General features: G+C 41.7%; 1 protein-coding gene across 2 annotated transcripts in view; it reads left to right on the forward strand.

Annotated features, from left to right (window-relative positions):
• Positions 1 to 17639, forward strand: part of RGL1 (ral guanine nucleotide dissociation stimulator like 1) — a 77020-nt gene that overhangs the window by 53233 nt on the left and 6148 nt on the right. For both annotated transcript variants that reach the window (XM_074833108.1, XM_074833109.1), the window contains exons 6-14: positions 1254 to 1378; positions 2094 to 2309; positions 6182 to 6285; positions 7447 to 7531; positions 9933 to 10022; positions 11862 to 11948; positions 13093 to 13125; positions 14621 to 14742; positions 15634 to 15723. In XM_074833108.1, coding sequence (XP_074689209.1) covers positions 1254 to 1378; positions 2094 to 2309; positions 6182 to 6285; positions 7447 to 7531; positions 9933 to 10022; positions 11862 to 11948; positions 13093 to 13125; positions 14621 to 14742; positions 15634 to 15723 — 952 coding nt within the window. The remainder of the gene's footprint in view (positions 1 to 1253; positions 1379 to 2093; positions 2310 to 6181; positions 6286 to 7446; positions 7532 to 9932; positions 10023 to 11861; positions 11949 to 13092; positions 13126 to 14620; positions 14743 to 15633; positions 15724 to 17639) is intronic.

The following is a 17639-nucleotide window of genomic DNA, read 5'->3' on the forward strand; positions in this document are numbered from 1 at the left end:
AGGTCTCCATTTATTGCATTTAGCTCTGTCAATAAATTGTGCAATTGGAATGTACAGATGGAAATCTGGATACAGCCTCTGGTTATAATTTGTTACATCAGAACTGTAGCAATTTACACTGATGATTAGGTTTTGCTAATTAACAAAGAAAGGAAAACCAAAGTATTTCGAAAAACAATGATAAAATATCACAGTCTGCTTTTGTCGCTTTAATGTCTGTTCTGCTTAAACTGGCTATGAAGTATTGCATAACATACTCTGAAATGCACTGGTTGTTTTTGTTAATGAAATCTCACTAGTAGTAAACTCAGTACTTTCATTGTTAGTCTTCAACAAGTCCATTTTTTTTTTTCTCCCTTCTACGGAGTTACTGTCGCCTTACAGTAAAAGGGATTAGGAAGAGGATTTATTTTCAGAGATTTTCTGTTTGACTTCCTCCTCTACCATGGGAAACAAGGGCATATTTCTTTGTGTTTTAACGTGGCTTTGTTCTCAACCTGTGGGAGCCAAAAGGTGACATGGGAACATCTGTGAAATCCTTTCCCTTCTGCATGGGATCTGGTCCCTTGATGAGGACAACTCTCCTCTCTCACCTCTTCATTGCTGCCCAGTGCAAATTTAGAAGAAGCATTCAGCTGAATGCTGTAGGTGCTCACTGTTCTCCCTTTTCTGGGAAAAAATCCCAGAGAGGGAAGGTGAGGGATGCTGGAATAAACTCTCTTCAATATAGTTCATGTAACCACAAATGGTGCCAAGAAATCTGATATCTCCTTTTAGTTCCACCATGGGAGATGAAATCTGGATATAAGAGCACTCCTAATGCAGTATTTTGGGGATATAACTGCAGTCTTGTCCCTTTTCAGTTTGATTTATTTTTGTTTTTTCAGATTATAAAATGCATAAATACTAAGAAGTAGATTAACAAAATTCAACAATGTTAATAAGGAATTTTTGTTGGGGCATTCTTTCAGAAGAATGGTTAGTGAACGGGTTAAGCCACTTCTCTGCTAAGAGACCCTGAACAGCTCAGTTCTCTCTATTTCTTTTTCTTCCACCTTTTCTTTGCCAATTTAATCTTCTGGTCATCATCTTTCTCACTAAAATATGCAGCACAGTGGGGCCATTAGGTCAGGCAGGACCCTTTGGGCGTTCTGCTATAATATATACAGTGGTGGTTTAAAATAAACAAACATCTGCTTTGATTCACTGTTTGCTGTATAAATTTACTAAGTCGTGTTTTCCATCCTGGACAGATGGGTTCTATATCACTTCCCTCTGTAACCTGTGTGATGAAGAGGAAATGGAGATCAGCAGTCCAGAAGAATTCTCTTTTTTCCAAGCAGACCGTGTGGCAGAACAGTTGACATACATTGATGCAGTATGTAGAGTATATGTACTACTTGAAATGCTAGGGTAAATAGTGCTGGGCTTCTAAAATTGTTTTTTAAAGATATGTCAGTGTAAGTATAGTGTTCCAGAAAGGGTCTGTGTTGGGACACAGAACACAGCTCTGCCTGGTTATCCAAACTTGCTTCATTCATTGGGCTTTTTCCTCAGTCATTCCAAAGATTTTTTTTATTTTATTTTTTTTTTAATTAAAAGAAGTGTGAATGTATACTGTGTAGCCTTTTTTGCAAAGTTCAATATTTGACACCTGAGAAATAGCACATTTTTACGATATTGCTACCTGGCCTAAAGATGTATAGGTACTATTAAATGTAGTGCTCTGATTTGATTTGTCTGTATCAATCTCCTTCAAAATATCATTATATAAAAAATTTTCCCCTTAGTTATGCAACTGATATAATGGTGTCTCTTATTTTCCCAGGACTGTTTAGCTGACAGTTCTTTTAGGGCATCAAGCCTTTTATAAAGTGTATATTTCTGCCAAATATATATATTAAAGTATATACGCTTTATATATAAAAAATATAAAGTGTATATACTGCCAAAGTGTATATTTCAGACAGAAAACAAATATTTACCTTTTAATACCATATTAGATTTAGATCCATGTAAACATGCATTTCTTCTTGTGAATAGTAGTGATTTAGGTGAACCCTGCTGACCTAGACACCTCTATTTCCCTCTAGAAACTCTTCAAGAAAGTTGTGCCCTACCACTGCTTGGGATGCATCTGGTCTCGAAGGGATAAGAAAGAAAATAAGCACCTGGCGCCGACCATCAGGGCTACCATCTCTCAGTTCAATGCAGTTACCAATTGTGTTGTCAGCACTATCCTGAAGGACAAGGAACTCAAAACACAGCAAAGAGCCAAGATCATTGAGAAGTGGATTCATATTGCACATGTAAAGCATTTATTCTAGACTGTTTAATGTTTCTCGTGTGGGTGCCTTGGAGTGAGGGAGTTGGAAGGGGAGGAAGGGGTTGTATGCATTGGTCCCAGGCCAGTGAACATCTTAGCTCTAATTCTATTTTTGACTGACTTTCTTTGTAACAGCAGATGAAGTATTGCCCTTCATCTCCTTAGTTGCTTCCACACCATGGAAATGGGGTTGCTGCTTGTCTCTTCACAGGTTTGGGAGTGCTAATTAATGGGTGAGGCAGATACTGTGTCTTGCAGCTGGGGAGTGCCATATACTTGATAATGCAACATTTATGGTAAGATAGGGATCAGTTCAACCAGTTCACTTCCCTAGAACTAAATACTGCTCATATCAGGGAAAGAAGAGAAGTGATGGTTGATATCATCCAAAGGTTAGACTTGTTTGCAGAAGAAAGTTTAACAAGAAAGGAGTAGGACTGGCAGTGGTGCAAGCAGCAGGCACAGTCAGAATAAGCTTTGCACTTGCCTGCCTTTGGCCATTCATGTTCAGTCAATGAGCATCATGCTCCCTCTCCTGCGTCGATGAACGCCATGGGACTTGAAATCAGGTGTGGTGGAAGACAGCACAACTGTTTGTGTTTTATACATTTATGTATGTGTGTGGACATATGAAAGTAAAGTAAATATGAGGTTTTAAGTAAGTGCAGACAAAGCTAACTTACCTCTAGGAACTAGTAGCCTCTTTAACATGGGAAAAATGAAATTATTGTTTGTACTCTTTTGGTTTGAAAAACCCTTAAGGCTGAAAGGTCATTTGCCTACTGAGTTATTCATGGTTCACATCATGTATGCAAACCAGCTGAGTTGGGAGGGGGTGAGAGGTGCAAGCAGTGACCAGAAAAAATAAGTAGAGTTACAGTATGGTACCAGACTCCTCATCATCTTACCTTTCTGCTTTATCATTGTCGCACGTGTTTCTCTAACACGTTTTTACTCTTGGCTTCAATTCCTTTGTCTTGTAGCAGATTGTGTGTTTCTTAATCTTTGTGCGAAAGGGTTTTTCATGACTTCTTTACATAACTCTAGCTTGCTAATTTCTTAGATTTTATCTTTAATATTTTACTGTAACCTTTTTAACTCCCCTCAGAGCACTGGGCAGCTGGCAGCAAACTAGATCTCTCTTTTGAAGAGAACGTTTAAAGCACTTTCATATGGCTGTGTGTTGACTTTTGTTTTAAGAATCACATGGATTCTTTCCGAGCTATACAAAATAAGCAGTCATAAAAAGCTCAAGCCAAGCAGAGGCTTTCCAACCTTGACAATGCACTTCTATGCTTCCAGCGGCAGCATTGTTAGTCCTGGCACCTAAGCTTTGGCAGCTGCATGGTTCAGGAAGCTGGTATGGGGAAGAAGTCTTTCACCTCTCTTTTGGCACTTACATTGACTCGTTTTTGTTATCATCCGATGGCTGCTTTACAGCCCCTGTGAATGGATTAGGAAGTTTGATTCCTATTTTCTGTGTGCAGACCTTTAAGTTGCAGAGGGTACCAGCTGAAGGGGCCTTTATGGGGCAGCCTGGGCTGCAGCCTGGGCGAGCAAGTACGAAGCAGCTTCCTGCTCGTCCCAGGGAGCCCGGAGGCCCGGGAAGCCAGGACAGGGCCCGCTCTCATCATACTTGTTGTGTGGATGGAGAATTTTGTTCTCCACCTCTGTTGATTCAGTGCTTCTCCCTTTACTTAGTTCATACACATAATTAAATACTCCAGTCTTAGCTAAGCACATGAAAAATGCATGTGCACGCTCTACAAAATAATTGCACATGTAGAACAGCTAGTTGCATATATACTTAGCTGCCCACTTCTGAAGAAAGTTGCTTGCTTTGTGCATGCAAATGAATGTTTTGAATAGTTAGATGCCTGAATTAGAAAATAATCCACTCATTAAAGTGCAGTTATTCACTGACTGCTAACTCTGTAACTAAGCAGCATGGAGCTCCACGTTTGTTATTTGTTCGTGACTTTTGGATCCAGTTTCTTGGTTTACAAGATAAACTGAATACTTTTCCTAACTGCCAGCCCTCTCTGCTCTGCCTAGATCTGGGGTTCCTGAGCAGGAGCAGCCAATTTTACTCACACAATATTTTCTTTAAAAATAGAAAGTAAAATTGAAATCGTTAATATCCTGTTATGCTTAATCTTTTAAAATCAAAGTTGCTTCTGCACAGGATTCTTTCTGGCTTTCCCCTTGTGAAGGACACAGCATGAAACAATGTTATTCAGAGCAGTCTTAAAAATTCTTCTTATATATAAATGAAAGCTTGCTAAAGTTTAGTCTGCAATCGGTTAAATCATTGAGAACACAAAATCCAATATTGAATTCCTAATGTGCTTTAAATTATGCAACGTGCAATTAAGTCAAGATGGTTCCAAATTGGATCTTCCAGTACAAACTCCTGTTGTATTTGAAAAAACTAAATGCTGAGAATTTGTGCCTCTCTAATCCATGTTCTCCCCAGTCTGAATTTCAAGTTGAACTTAAAGAAAGAAGGGTCATGTTCTTAAATGTGTCAATCTCTGAAGAAGAGCTGTTACATGGTTCCTTTGGCTCCAAAGTGTGCAAGAATAGCTTTCAGGTCTTGCATGTCCTACTGTGTGATCTTGAACTTGGTCTTTATCTAGCCTAACTGTTAACCTGCTTCAAGTGCTGTGTGCTTAGTCAGTCTTCTTAAGCCACACTTTGTTAAATGTAGCCTCCTAAGTTGCCCAAAGATTTTTTTTTTTTTTAAGGTAAAGAAATGGGAGTAAATGTACTTGCCTTAGTTGTTCAGTCAATTTTAATGCAACTCACGGAGTTGCTGATATACTAAGGTCTGACTTTTGTTTATGTTAACGTTGCTTTACGTCGGTTCAGTCCTACAAAGGAAATAAATTATGTCTATTTTCACTGTAAGGATCCTTTACATAATCAGCATTAATAGTGTAATAATCAGTCCCATAAAAATTTGCAAGGTGGAATTGTAGTTTGAATATATTCTCATCTACATGCAACAGTCAAATTGGCACGTGTTTTGTCTGTTAATGTTTTGTTTGCGTGTACAGACACCTGTTAGTGAGAGCTTGTATTTGCAAGAGTGTAAGTCTGTGGTGCCCGGGCTCTAGTTCATGAGCCACCAACAGATTTACAGGAGTTCCCTTGAAGAGTCAGAGGCCAGACTTTCCCTCTCCTCCTTGCTTCCATCTGCTTTACCAGGACTCTCTGCTATTTTTTTGAGAATTAAGTTTTTCAGTATCCTTTTCCACCAAACCTTTTGCCCCAGAGAAGCTGTGTAAGAAATGTCTATGAACCAGTCCCTCTGTTAGGATTTGATCCTGACTCTGGAAAAGCTGGGAAGGTTTTTCTCTTTACCAGTGTGCACGTACTTGAATAACAGGTTATTCCTTTGCATGTCTTTATTTTTAATTGACACTTAGATGATTGAGGGTTTACATTTTAAATACCACACATAAAGAGGCAAAGCCTGTTTTTTCCCCTAAAGGGTAAAAGGGATTGGTAACTATAAAGAGCTTTTTAAGAAGTGTAATATTTGTGCTTCTTAGCCTGGCTTCATGGACTCAGTTCCACTTTTATTTTTACTGGGACAACTGGAAGCTGTAACACTGCAACATCACCACAAATACATGAAAGTGAGGAAAACAAGATATAAATGCCAAAGCCCATAAAGTGTTTGTTGGCTGGTGGGGGGGGAGTGATATTTTTGATGCTCAATATTTGTACAGCTGCCTGCTTAGCAGTGAGAATGTGTAGCAAGCATGACACCAGTCAAACAGAAGAGCACTAACATGTTCGTAATGCTGACATTTAATGCTCCTGTATTTCTAACCGCTCCTTTCACAGGAATGTAGGATCCTGAAGAATTTTTCCTCCTTGAGGGCCATCATTTCAGCACTGCAGTCCAACTCCATCTATCGGCTAAAGAAGACCTGGGTGTGTGTTTCAAAGTAAGCATCCCCCTCTGCTCCTGTGGCTAGCCCCAAACACAGACAAAAAGCTCAGTGCTCTTTCTTTTCATCTTGTTCTTCTCAGTCTTCCTATTCTGCTCCTTCATGGACAAGTGTTCTCTTAGAAGATAACTCTCATTCCTGTGAGGCTCAGACCTCTGACTGCTGTGAGCTCCTCTTTCATATTGACGGGACAACCTGCCCTCAGGGGTACTGGGTCTCTTCTGTCCTTTATAGCATATTGGATCTTCCAGAACCTACTTTGAAGAACTATGGGACTAGCTACTCACCCAACACAAGCACACGGTTCTTGGAAGGTCAGCAAAAGGGCACCATGATACTTGACAGTTGTCTACTCTACCGTGAAGTTGGAGGAGGTCCAGGCTGCTACAAACCCTCACTAATCCTCTCTTGGTCCTGACATTTCCTTAAAATATATCCCCAAACTACAAAATCCAAGCCTGTATTGAAGATGGTATTTCTTACAGGGGAATACCTTTTTGTGCAACTGGTATATTTACCGCATGCCAAACAGACACCAGAAATCTGTGGAGGAAAGATGGTGTTCTGCTCATTCAGTTTGTGAAGAATAGATTTTTTCCATTGTCTTTGATAAACGAAGAAAAATGTCACTCTGCCACACAGTATACTTCTGCATTTCCACTAGGAGAAGTGGGTCTTTGCTTCTGCTGCCCCGTGTTCCTGTTCCTGATCAAGATGTTGCCATCTTGCGTTTGTAGTGTTGGGTAATAGAAAGGGGCTCGTACACTTAAAGGCTTCTAGCTTTCCAGAGTGCATGGCACAGGGCAAAAACGTACTACTTAGGATACCTCTCACAGCTATTTTTCTGTTTCTTTGTATCCATTTACCCACTTTCTTACAACAATCTGATACCCCTCAGTGTGACTGAAAACCCTGCCCAGGATCTGCGTACCTGTGGCATTCCTTGTGATGCTGTCAAATAAGGCTGGTGTTACCGGGGAGCACCAGAAGATCCCAGGAAAGTTCCTAGTTGATGTGCAGCATCTCACTGGATGCGTTTTGGTGGTGGTATCTTTTATATGCCCAACTGTTAACGATTCATGAGGAAAAAAACCAGTAATCTGATCTGAATTAGAGTGCTTACTGATAACCTAAATGATTTAATCTTTTCCTGTACAGGGACATGATGCTGATGTTCGAAGAGCTGTCTGATATCTTCTCAAACCATGACAATTATTTGACAAGCAGGGAGCTGCTAATGAAGGTGAGAATTAGCTTGAGTTGCAAGGCTTGTGTTCTCAATCAAAGCTGAGGTTAGCCCTTTTTCTAATGAGCTGTCAAAGCTCGTCTCTCTCTGAGCTACTGTATGCAGTGCTTCAGGGATGAGAGGTCTGTAAAACCTGTGCTTTCCTGCTGGGATGAGAGGTGATTCTGTTGCTCCTGAAAGCACCTACGCTCGTGTTAGCCTGCTGAGCTTGGATACCCACATACAGCAGGGTGCAGCAGCACAGTTTCTGTGTGGACTTGTTCACAGGACAGCAGGTCAGGAGCCTTGGAGCCCCCACTGCTGTAGTTAGACATCTCTTGGGCAGGGTGATGTCTAGCTCAAGAATAGCTGTGATCGTACCTGTGGTAGTGGGATTTTACTGAGATGAGTTACAAGTTAGCCCTTTGGCTTTGCACTGGTCTGTACAGAGAGATGAACTGCTAGCTCGTGCACCCTCTGAGCAGACCTGGAAAGGCTCTGGTTTGCACTGGTGAGTGCCGAGCAGCTCCGAATGAGATTCTCAAGTGGGCTGCACCGCTGTAGTGTTTTTGACTTCACTGGAACAATGCCACTCGGCTTCAGCTGAGGAATTAAACCAAGATGTTTATCCGACTATCCCGTACCTTTCTTGGAACTAGAAAACAGGGCTGGGAATTTCGAAGGAACAGGCTTCCTGCTCTGTGTGTGGCCAGATGGACAACAAAGCAGGCTCTGTCTGAAACAGTTTGACTTGTGCACTCTCCTGGGCGAACCCCAACAAGCTCAGAATCTTGACAGGGGTGAGGAAGAATAGCAGGGAAAGGTTATATTCTGTAGAAACTATGGAATGTTTGTGGCAGTTTTTTCTGTCTGCATAAAAATGTTTCTATAAACTGCCTGACCAGTTTATTTTTTGGCAGTTCTATCCAGTCAGTCTGGCATTTGTACCTTACCCCCTTGCCCTGGTATTTGACACAGTGTTTTGCTCAGGAATGATGGGTGAACACATTCAAACCTGTCAATCTGTTTTGTTTATCATCCATTTATCAACATCTGTAGCTAAATTTTAAAGCAGGTGAGACAATAATAAGCATAGAGGGAAAATGTGTGTTCACAACAGCTTATTAAACTAAATATTAAAAAGACAAAACAACAACTCAATCTGAGCCCAGACCTTCTGGCTCCCAGCAAATGACCCTCTCCAGCTGCCATAAGTAGATTTGCAGAACATTTTGAAAGCAGTGAGAGGAGAAAAATTCCACAGAATAGCTAGAACCTCTCTCCTACTTCTCCTTTTGGACTGTTTTGTAACAACTGGAGGATTAATGTCCACTGAATCCCTAAAGTCTTTGTTTTCTTTCACTATAAATAGTGTCTCTAGGGAAGCCGTGTTTGACCTTGCCTATCCATCCTACAAATTTAAGTGTAAAGCAGACAAAATGCCATATGAAACAGGTTGGTTGGCACGGAGAGGGAGCACTGTGTTCTCTCCTCCCCAAACAATGGCTCTGCTGCAGGCTGCAGTTTTAGCTCCTGTGCCTGCCCGCCGGCTGCTGTTAGAGGATCTCCAGTTTATCTTTCAGTATCTTGAAGACATTGAGACAACACTCGTTTTTCATTTGCTCCTGTTTTCCAGCCGAGGAAGGAAATACAATTTGAGTTTGATCTGTTCCTTAACTGTGACTGAGAGAAGTAAATGTTGTGATGAAAGGATCTTTACAAGTGCAGGCTGTTGTTTTGTGCCTCTTAAAAAGACTGATAATGATTCATGCCCCATCTGTCCAACCACTGGAGAAAAGAACAGTAACTCCCAGCATCCCGTATGGATCCAGGGAAATAAAGGCTACAGATCTATTGTGAAATAGCTCATCCATTCACAGGAAAGCTTGAATTGTGGAGATGAAAACCTATTCCTTGCATTTCCTGCGTGTTTTTGGATTAGTCAATAAGCCACAGAGCGTAGTTGCTGGATCTCTGTTGCGGCATAAGAAAAACAACAAAGCATTACATAAGATAGAGGTGTTTACTTGTAGCAGTCCTGATTAGGAAATTAAACAGAAATCCTGAGGTCAAGAGTGTCAGGATAGAGTTCAGAGAAGCATCTGGCCACCTGAAGGTACATCTAAGCTTCTCTGATTTAAACTCTCAGGAGATTTTCAACAGTGCTTAGCTTTGACCAGAGTAGAGCCACTTTGCTGAAAAACTCCCTTATAGTAATTTTGTGAGATTTTGTCCACAATTCCCAATCAGTGTACAAGTCCCAGAAGTTTAGCACATGTATGTACACGTGCAGTACCTATACGGCAAATATTTTTGCTTGCCCCGTTAAATGTATTTGCAATTATTTTACACAAACATAGTTGCCAGCTTATCACTTAGATCCTTTGTTAATTGCCTTTAATTCTCTTTTAACTCACAGGAAGGAACATCCAAATTTGCCAACCTGGACAGCAGTGTGAAAGAAAATCAGAAAAGGACACAGAGGCGGCTGCAACTTCAAAAAGATATGGTGTGTTTGGGGTCCTTTTCCTCCCCGTTTTGAACTGATAACATGATTAACCCTAACTGGTGAATTATATAAGGAGCAAAAACTAGAAAGGTATTTAACAAAGAGAGCGTGCAGTAGGTAAAGCTCTTGAGTGTGCCTCTGTCAAGAAAAACAATCCCATCAATGCTATTGATTAGCTGATGCAAAGCAAATGAAGAGAAAGGTTTAGACTGAATAGGCAGTCGGAATGTTTGTTCCTGTACATGTATGTCCAAAGCTGTATTTCACTTATGCTGTGGATCATAGCAAGCAGGTAATACTCTGTGTGTGTGTATATAAAGTGCATATATATATATAGATGATCCCCCCCCCCACATACATCTGTATATAAAGACAGTTCCAAAGCGGGATTCGTGCTGCACCCCGCTCAAGCTGTATGGCCTACACTGAGCTGCCACGCTGTAACAGCGATGGTTTTCAGTGCAACCCAGCTGTCCTTCTACTCCAGTAACACCCGCCTGTGTACTGAAAGGCCGGAGGAAACGGATATGCTAAGCATCAGCATAGCCAGTGTGTTCAGAGATCTGATGCTGGGAACGCTCAGAGATTTCAGGATTGGGTGGTTGTATGCAGGGGCCACGTTATGTTCCCTGGCACCAATCTTCCCCTGTCCTCTGCAAGGGGATAACTGGGTGGACAGGTTTGCTGCTCCTGCTTGTGTTTGCTTCCCATCCCAACCAGCTGTTGGGGGGTGGACACTGAGACAAGGGTTTGGCCTCAGTTTCAGGTCTTCCAGAAATTTACTAAATCTGTCATATAGAAGAGTGATAAATGATTGATGAATATAAACCTGTGTTCTTCGTTTTCAACTGTCTTGTTTCTGTCCTACAAGAAAGAATTCCATTAACTACTCCTGCTACCCTTTAGAGAGAAATACAGGGAAACTTTTTCATGTAGTAAAATACATAATGTAAATACTGGAATTCTTGTGATAAAGAAAATTAGCTCTGGCAGAGCAGAAATCTCATTTACTTTTAAGCAAGCTCATGAAGCTTCTGACATACCAGCTTGAAAATTGCACAGACTTTTACAGAGATTGCTTTGTAAAATGTGTCCGGTTTCCAGTCTGCTGGTGAAAATGCCTTTTGTCTCAAAGTTGGCAAAGATTTAAAAGGACGGGGGGAGAGAAATCTGGGATAGGGAGGCAAAAGTGCTGAATATGATTTTTTGTCTATTTGTTTGATTGGAAAAAGTACAGATCCTTTTGGATGGTAGAAACAAGCGTTTCCTTCACAAGTGTAGAAACAGCCTGAATTCTACAACTTCTAGCAGCCTAGAAAGTTTAAAATTTGAAAAATTAGTGTTAAAATGAAAGGAATGGCTGAGGAAGATGGTCACTTCTTAGAGGAGAACAAGTATGACTTGATTTGACTTGACTGTCACATGGCATAACACCATTAAGTAAAAATCCACTGGAATGAGGCAGAGAGAGAAACTGCTTACACAGGCTAGCTGGGACCATTCCCCAGCTGCTCCTCTTGTAGCAGAGATCGTCCCTGCTGCTCAATGCTTCTTCCACAAGCGGGTTTTCCTGGTGACCCACTGTTAGAAACCAGGGTGTGGTGGCAGTATGGTAATATAAAACCACTTGGCAATATCTGTGAGAGCATCCCACTCTCATTAGAATTTGATTTGAATTCTAGATTAGATACTGAGGAGGATGCAATGAAAGAAAACGTAAGACCACTGTTTGGTTAAGCAGACTGCTTTTATTTCATTTTCCTATACAGGTGTATTCTAGCATTCTAATTATTACCATTTCTCAGTCATTTAATCCAACGTTGCTCTGATCATTTGCAGGGAGTAATGCAAGGCACGGTACCTTATCTTGGGACCTTTCTCACTGATCTCATCATGCTTGACACAGCACTTCAGGACTATATCGAGGTAATTTGAGGCAATTTTTTGAATCCTAAATATCCTCCCTGCCTTCCCGGCACTGAGTGTGTCTGTTCCTGTATCTTCTACCGGGTTCTTCTGCAGTTCTTAAAAATGGAGGAATCTGTTTTCAAAAAAAAAGGAAGCAATACGCAGTTTTATCAGCAACAAGAATCTTGTGTGAATTCGAGTGCTGTTATCTGAAGGGACAAGCTTAGCATTGTATTTTGTCTTGTTTTCCTAGGTTAGAAAACGTGAAGAAAGTAGTCTTTCCATTATTCTGTTTTATTTTTCTGAAAACAACATTTTAGGCATGAAGATTTATGTGAATAATTGGTAAAATACACAGAATCACCAATTCAGCACTTCAGACTGATCACTGAAGTGCTTCCGTACTGACTCAGGTGTGTCTGAGCCCTAAGGTGATTGAAGACTTGGTTTTTTTCATTTGTCTTTAGCTGAACAAGCAGGGGGAACCAATTTAGCATAGGAAGGGGAAAAGGACTGCGAGAGAGTCTGGTTGTTTAACAGAGGCTGAGGATGGGCCCAATTTTCAAAGGTGTTTGAAACCATTAATAGAGACACTGCAGCCTTCATTGTGCTGGTGTTGGTATTTATGATAAGAATGGGCAAATACAGTTCTCCCTGGGCTGGCAATGGTTGCTGGGGTCTTTAGTGGTGGTTTGTTTTGCAGAACTGCACTGAAGCAGGCCTGCGTAAGGTTGCTGTACATCCATTTTCTTTTTGGCAGTTTCCCTCCTGTCCATGCTTTGTGTTCACTTGGTGTTTCTGAAACTCACTGGGAACACTGCTAAACTCACAGCACAGGCAAGAGCCAAGTTTGTTTCTTGCATGCAAAATCCCACTAGCATTCTTCAGACCTGATCTCAACACAGCTTTTATGAGCATTCTTGTATTGGGCTTTTTTTTCTTGGGCAGATTGCCATATAGGCCGTGAGGACAGATATCCCTTGGAGACTCAGATATATGAGTGCTGGGGTTTATACCAGATCTGGAAACAGGTATTTTTAGAAGGTCCTTGCTCAGGACAGGTCTGTGCTTTACATTAGCCTTGCTACTTCATCCTGTTTGTGATTAAGTTCAACTAAGCTTGTGTTCTTCTATTCTGATCCCTTCTCTTTCCTTCCAACAGGGTGGCCTGATCAATTTTGAGAAGAGACGAAGGGTAAGTTGAATGTTCTGTGATTTTTAGTTTACTGATACCCTCTTCTAGAGCGTTCTCTTGGCAAGGCCATTTGTCATTGCTCGGGCGTATATAACAGCTGTGAATTTTAATGCAAGTTCATGAGGAAAGAACAGATCCCTGAAATGCTGTGGGCTTCTGCCAAACTGTGAACAAACCGCAGAACGAGAACCTACTTTTTAGATGTGTGCAATAGGGGAAGAGGAGCTGCAGGTCACTTACTTCCATGGGAATTACATCCGGGGCGTGCACATTCCCTCCGTTTGGTGTTCATGGGAATACGATACATGCGTATGACCTGTGTGTTGAAACAGAGCTGGTGACATGAGACCTTTGCTTTCCAGAAGATAGAGTTCGTAAATATCTTCCTTCTGCTGCAGTAAACTATTTCTAGGTGAAAGGCTGCAGATGGGACAGAGAAATAAAAGCTATCAGTCTTCCCTTTCAGCCTGATCCTTGTTGGTCAGAGATAAGTAATGTTATGTAGGAGTAAAGGTTCTAGGGTTTCATCTGTCTGAATGAAGTCATGCCAAATCTCCCTTCTGGGGTCTGAAAGCAGACTTGGAGTTGGCTCGGATGGAGCCATTTCCTTCCCTTAACTGCTCCCAGCTCTACAAACCACTTCTTGGACTTGCCTTGTTGCATGTACAACTGTAGGGCTCAGGATACTAATAATGGGATACAGGAGCTTCTGGTTGGTCATCAGTCCAGCTTCATACAAACCAGTGGCAAAGCTGCCCTCTGAACCATGCCAAGTACTCAGCTCCATTCCCGCATCCTGATTCTATACCCTGCTCTAACACGAGGGGGTATTAAGAATTATTGTGGCAAAGCGTGCGTGCAAGTGGAGTTAGAGAAGAGCTGCACATTCCAGTCACACGTATTACGGGTAGCATTTTATGTTCCTCTGGTGCAAGTGTGAGTGCACAGCGTGAAAAGCTGGGGAGAATCAGACTCTCTGCTTTCATCGCAGGCCCCCCTAATTATTACCCTCGCTTGCTGTCTGAGAACCACCTAAGCACAGAGCATGATTTTTCTCTCTCAGCTGGTCTGGCCAGAGCAAGGGTCAGCAGGTAGGGTAATCTGAAGGCTTTATGCCCCTTTGCTACCCTCGTTCCTAGAGGAACAACCAGCAGTGCTGCCGTTCGGTGGGTTTGCACTGGCATTGCACTTCAGTTAGCACTTGGGAAAAGCGCTGTGGTGAAGTATGATTCCTTGTGTTTGTCTTTGATCTGTGCTTGTCTGAAAATGTTCACATTTCAATAAACATTTTGGATGCTGGGGGTGTGGGGGGGGAAGACTTAATTGTTTGAAAAACTGGTTCTTGAAATAGTCACTCAACTGAAACTGAACTTCAGGTCAAATGAAGTTTGTCCTGGATCTGTTGTTGCATGTGTTTAGTATATGAATGAGTGAATTTGGCTTTGTGTTGTTTTCTAATTAGAATTCCCGTTTGTTTTTTTTTTTTTTTTGGTAGGAATTTGAAGTAATTGCCCAAATTATGCTCTTGCAGTCTGCATGTAACAGCTACTGCATGACACCAGACCCAAAATTCATCCAGTGGTTCAGGAGACAAGAGCATTTAACTGAGGAGGAGAGGTAGGTTCTCAGTCCAGCTGGCAAAGCAGGCTTTTCTTACCCCACACCCACCTGCAGGTGGGTTATGTCAGCCTTCAGCTGTCCTCTTACAGGAACTTACATGTACTGCTGCTCCAGGAGAGTGGAAATACCTCTGTCTTCTGCTAAACAGCTGTAGAAACCCTGTTGAACATTTAGCAGGGTTGTTTTGAGACTGGATTTTTTTTTTTTTTTTTTGAGATTGGAAATCAGGCTTCTGACTTTGAAATCTGATAGTCTGTTGTGTCTGGGCTGTCTCTGTGCCCAGACACATGCTCAGAGGTCGATCCTAGGGGCCATCAAGATGCAGGCACTGAGCGTTGGGTTGGTGGATGCGGGCAGCAGGTAGCCAAGGCAACGCAGAGCTGGCTGAGCGCTCACCAGATAAACGTCTCCTGGGTGTTTGGGGGGGGTGTTGCAGCCCTGCTGAGTTCTGTGCTACGGCACATGCTGCTAGACCAACCCAAGACAATTTATTTACAGCATTTTAATATTTCCACTAGGTATCTGAATACCACTCTGCTGCACTAAGAGTGTAAGCATAGATACATACTGCATTGTACTGAGTCATAGTAAAAAAAAGTCAGCTTATCCAAGATTCATATGCTAAGTGTTTTCTTGACTATTTTTTTTAAATAAAATGATGAATGTCATCCAAAAAAGCACTGATTTTAAAAATTACTATAAAGAAGTGAAATATCCCCTTCATCAGGGTAAAATGTAGACAGAGCTATGTTCCTCTTTGTGGGGTTGCAAACTTCGGTGAAGTGGGAATAACTGAAGGTTTCTCAAATTTCTTGAATATTACTGCTTTGAGATACATAACTAATAGTATTGTCTGTAAAAATTAACCCAGTGCCCTCTGTTCTGCAGTTACAGCCTTTCACGTGAGATCGAAGCAGCTGCTGACACCAGCACCACACCGCCGAAATCTCGGAAAAGTGTGGTGAAGAGGTTGAGCCAGTGAGTACGATGGGGCAAAGGGTATCTGCTGTGTTAATATGCACCTGAATAAATCAAACAAGCAGTGCTCATTTTACCAGCTGAAAAACCTGGCTGGGGATCCAGACCACTGCATTACATTAAGGAGACACCATCAGCTAGAAATGCGTACTTCTGTCTGAAGCTGTCCCTTTCTATTGTTATAAGTAGTCATGAGGATTAATAGTGATGAAAGAGATTAGAGACAAAAAAGCCTTCCTAAGGTGTCAGAAAAAGGAATAATTTTAGTGCTGGATTATAAATTCAGTATCTATTGTGTAATAACTTCCCTGAATGCAGAGGCAAAACAGAGTAAATGAGGATAAAGTCTGGCCTATCATTAGTCTAATTTGCTACACACATGCAAAAATTCCTTGCAGGATTTTAATGTGAAAATTAAGGTTAGCAAAAAGGCATTTGATAATAGAAACAATCTGCCCAACTGCCTTCAAGTTAGAGAAGGATCATGGGGACATGGTTCAGTTTAGTTTAATACTGCAAAGATTCAAACAGGAGGTGGGTGGAGAACAGGGGCATGCAGCTAAGCAGACACAGGAAACAATAGACTAGCAGGAATTCACGGAAAGCTGCAGGGAATGAAAGCAGAGATCAAGGACAGAAGTAAAAATAACTTAAAGGTGAGAAATTTGAACCTGATGCGAGAGGAGATATGAAGGGACTCCCGCATACCAGTGGCATGATCAAGATGAGGGGGGGAAATGATGAATTTAACAGCACTATCAGCTCTTAACTGCCCTTTCCTGCTTGGTTCTTGTGCCCGGTTTCCTCAGAACAGCCAGTAGTCATTCACTTCACGTCAGCGCTACTGCAGGCTAGGGTCTGAAAGAAGAATGAATGGATGTTTTCAATCTAGAGTTTTGAGTTCTGATATGCAAAAAAAAAAAAAAAAAATCCAGGCAGCTGTTTGGAAAGTGTTTCAGTTAGTCCATCTGAGTTCCATTTTGCTTAGTCCATCTGGCTCTGAGAACGTGAGCTTTGAAGATGACAGTGCCTGAACTCTCGGTGGCCTCTCATTTGTGTCTCCCTTGGCACGTGCCTAAGCTGTGCGTAAGAACTGTCGCTGCAGAGCACAGGCTTTATTCTCTTGTTTCTGACTGCGTTTCAGTGCTGCAGTATTGTAATTTACTGCATGGAGTTTGTTTGCACTGTGCAGTCTTTGTCTAAAGAATTGTTTCATCTGCACTCTGAATGTATTTTGCAAATTAATACTGTGGAAAAGACTGGCATAATTCACCCCGGCAACAGTGAGTGACACCTCTAAATTGTTTTAAATCATTAACTGCATGCTGACATAGCATCTAATTCACCTGGCTTCTTTACTTTGTATGTTATACAAGTTTGTTTCCTTTGACACTCCTTTAAATTTATTTGACCTGCATTTAGAAGTGAGTCTCGAAGAGGGAGAGCCTATAATTTACACTTTCTTCTGATCTTCTCATTGTGTACATCTCCATTCAGACTCTTAGAGAGAAACTGGTATCTGTGGCACCTTTATTGAGGGAAAGAATTTGCAGCGGGGATGAGTTTGCCTTTTGCAGACCTTTGCCTGGTGTTTGGCCATGTGTTACCTTTCATGCGCTCATGGCGACTGAGCAGGTCTTGTGTCAGCGAGACCAGGGGGTGACAGCAGTGTGCAGGATGGCATAAGGTGAAGCCAGCTGCCATGCCTCTAACTTGCCCCTCATCCCTTGGTTTGTAAACACATCAGGTTTACAATCAATCATTTCCTAGCAAGTGAGTCTGAAAATTCAACAGACCGAAGAAGAGTCTCGTTTGTGGTACTTGGGCATTAGCTCTGATTTTGGCCTTGCAGCTGGTGGGTATGCTAGGTCAAGAAGGTATTGTGTTAGTGTGTAACAAACTCTCTTGACAAACCG

This window comes from Strix aluco, chromosome 8 (genome assembly GCF_031877795.1).
Source record: "Strix aluco isolate bStrAlu1 chromosome 8, bStrAlu1.hap1, whole genome shotgun sequence".
NCBI classification, from domain to species: Eukaryota; Metazoa; Chordata; class Aves; order Strigiformes; family Strigidae; genus Strix; species Strix aluco.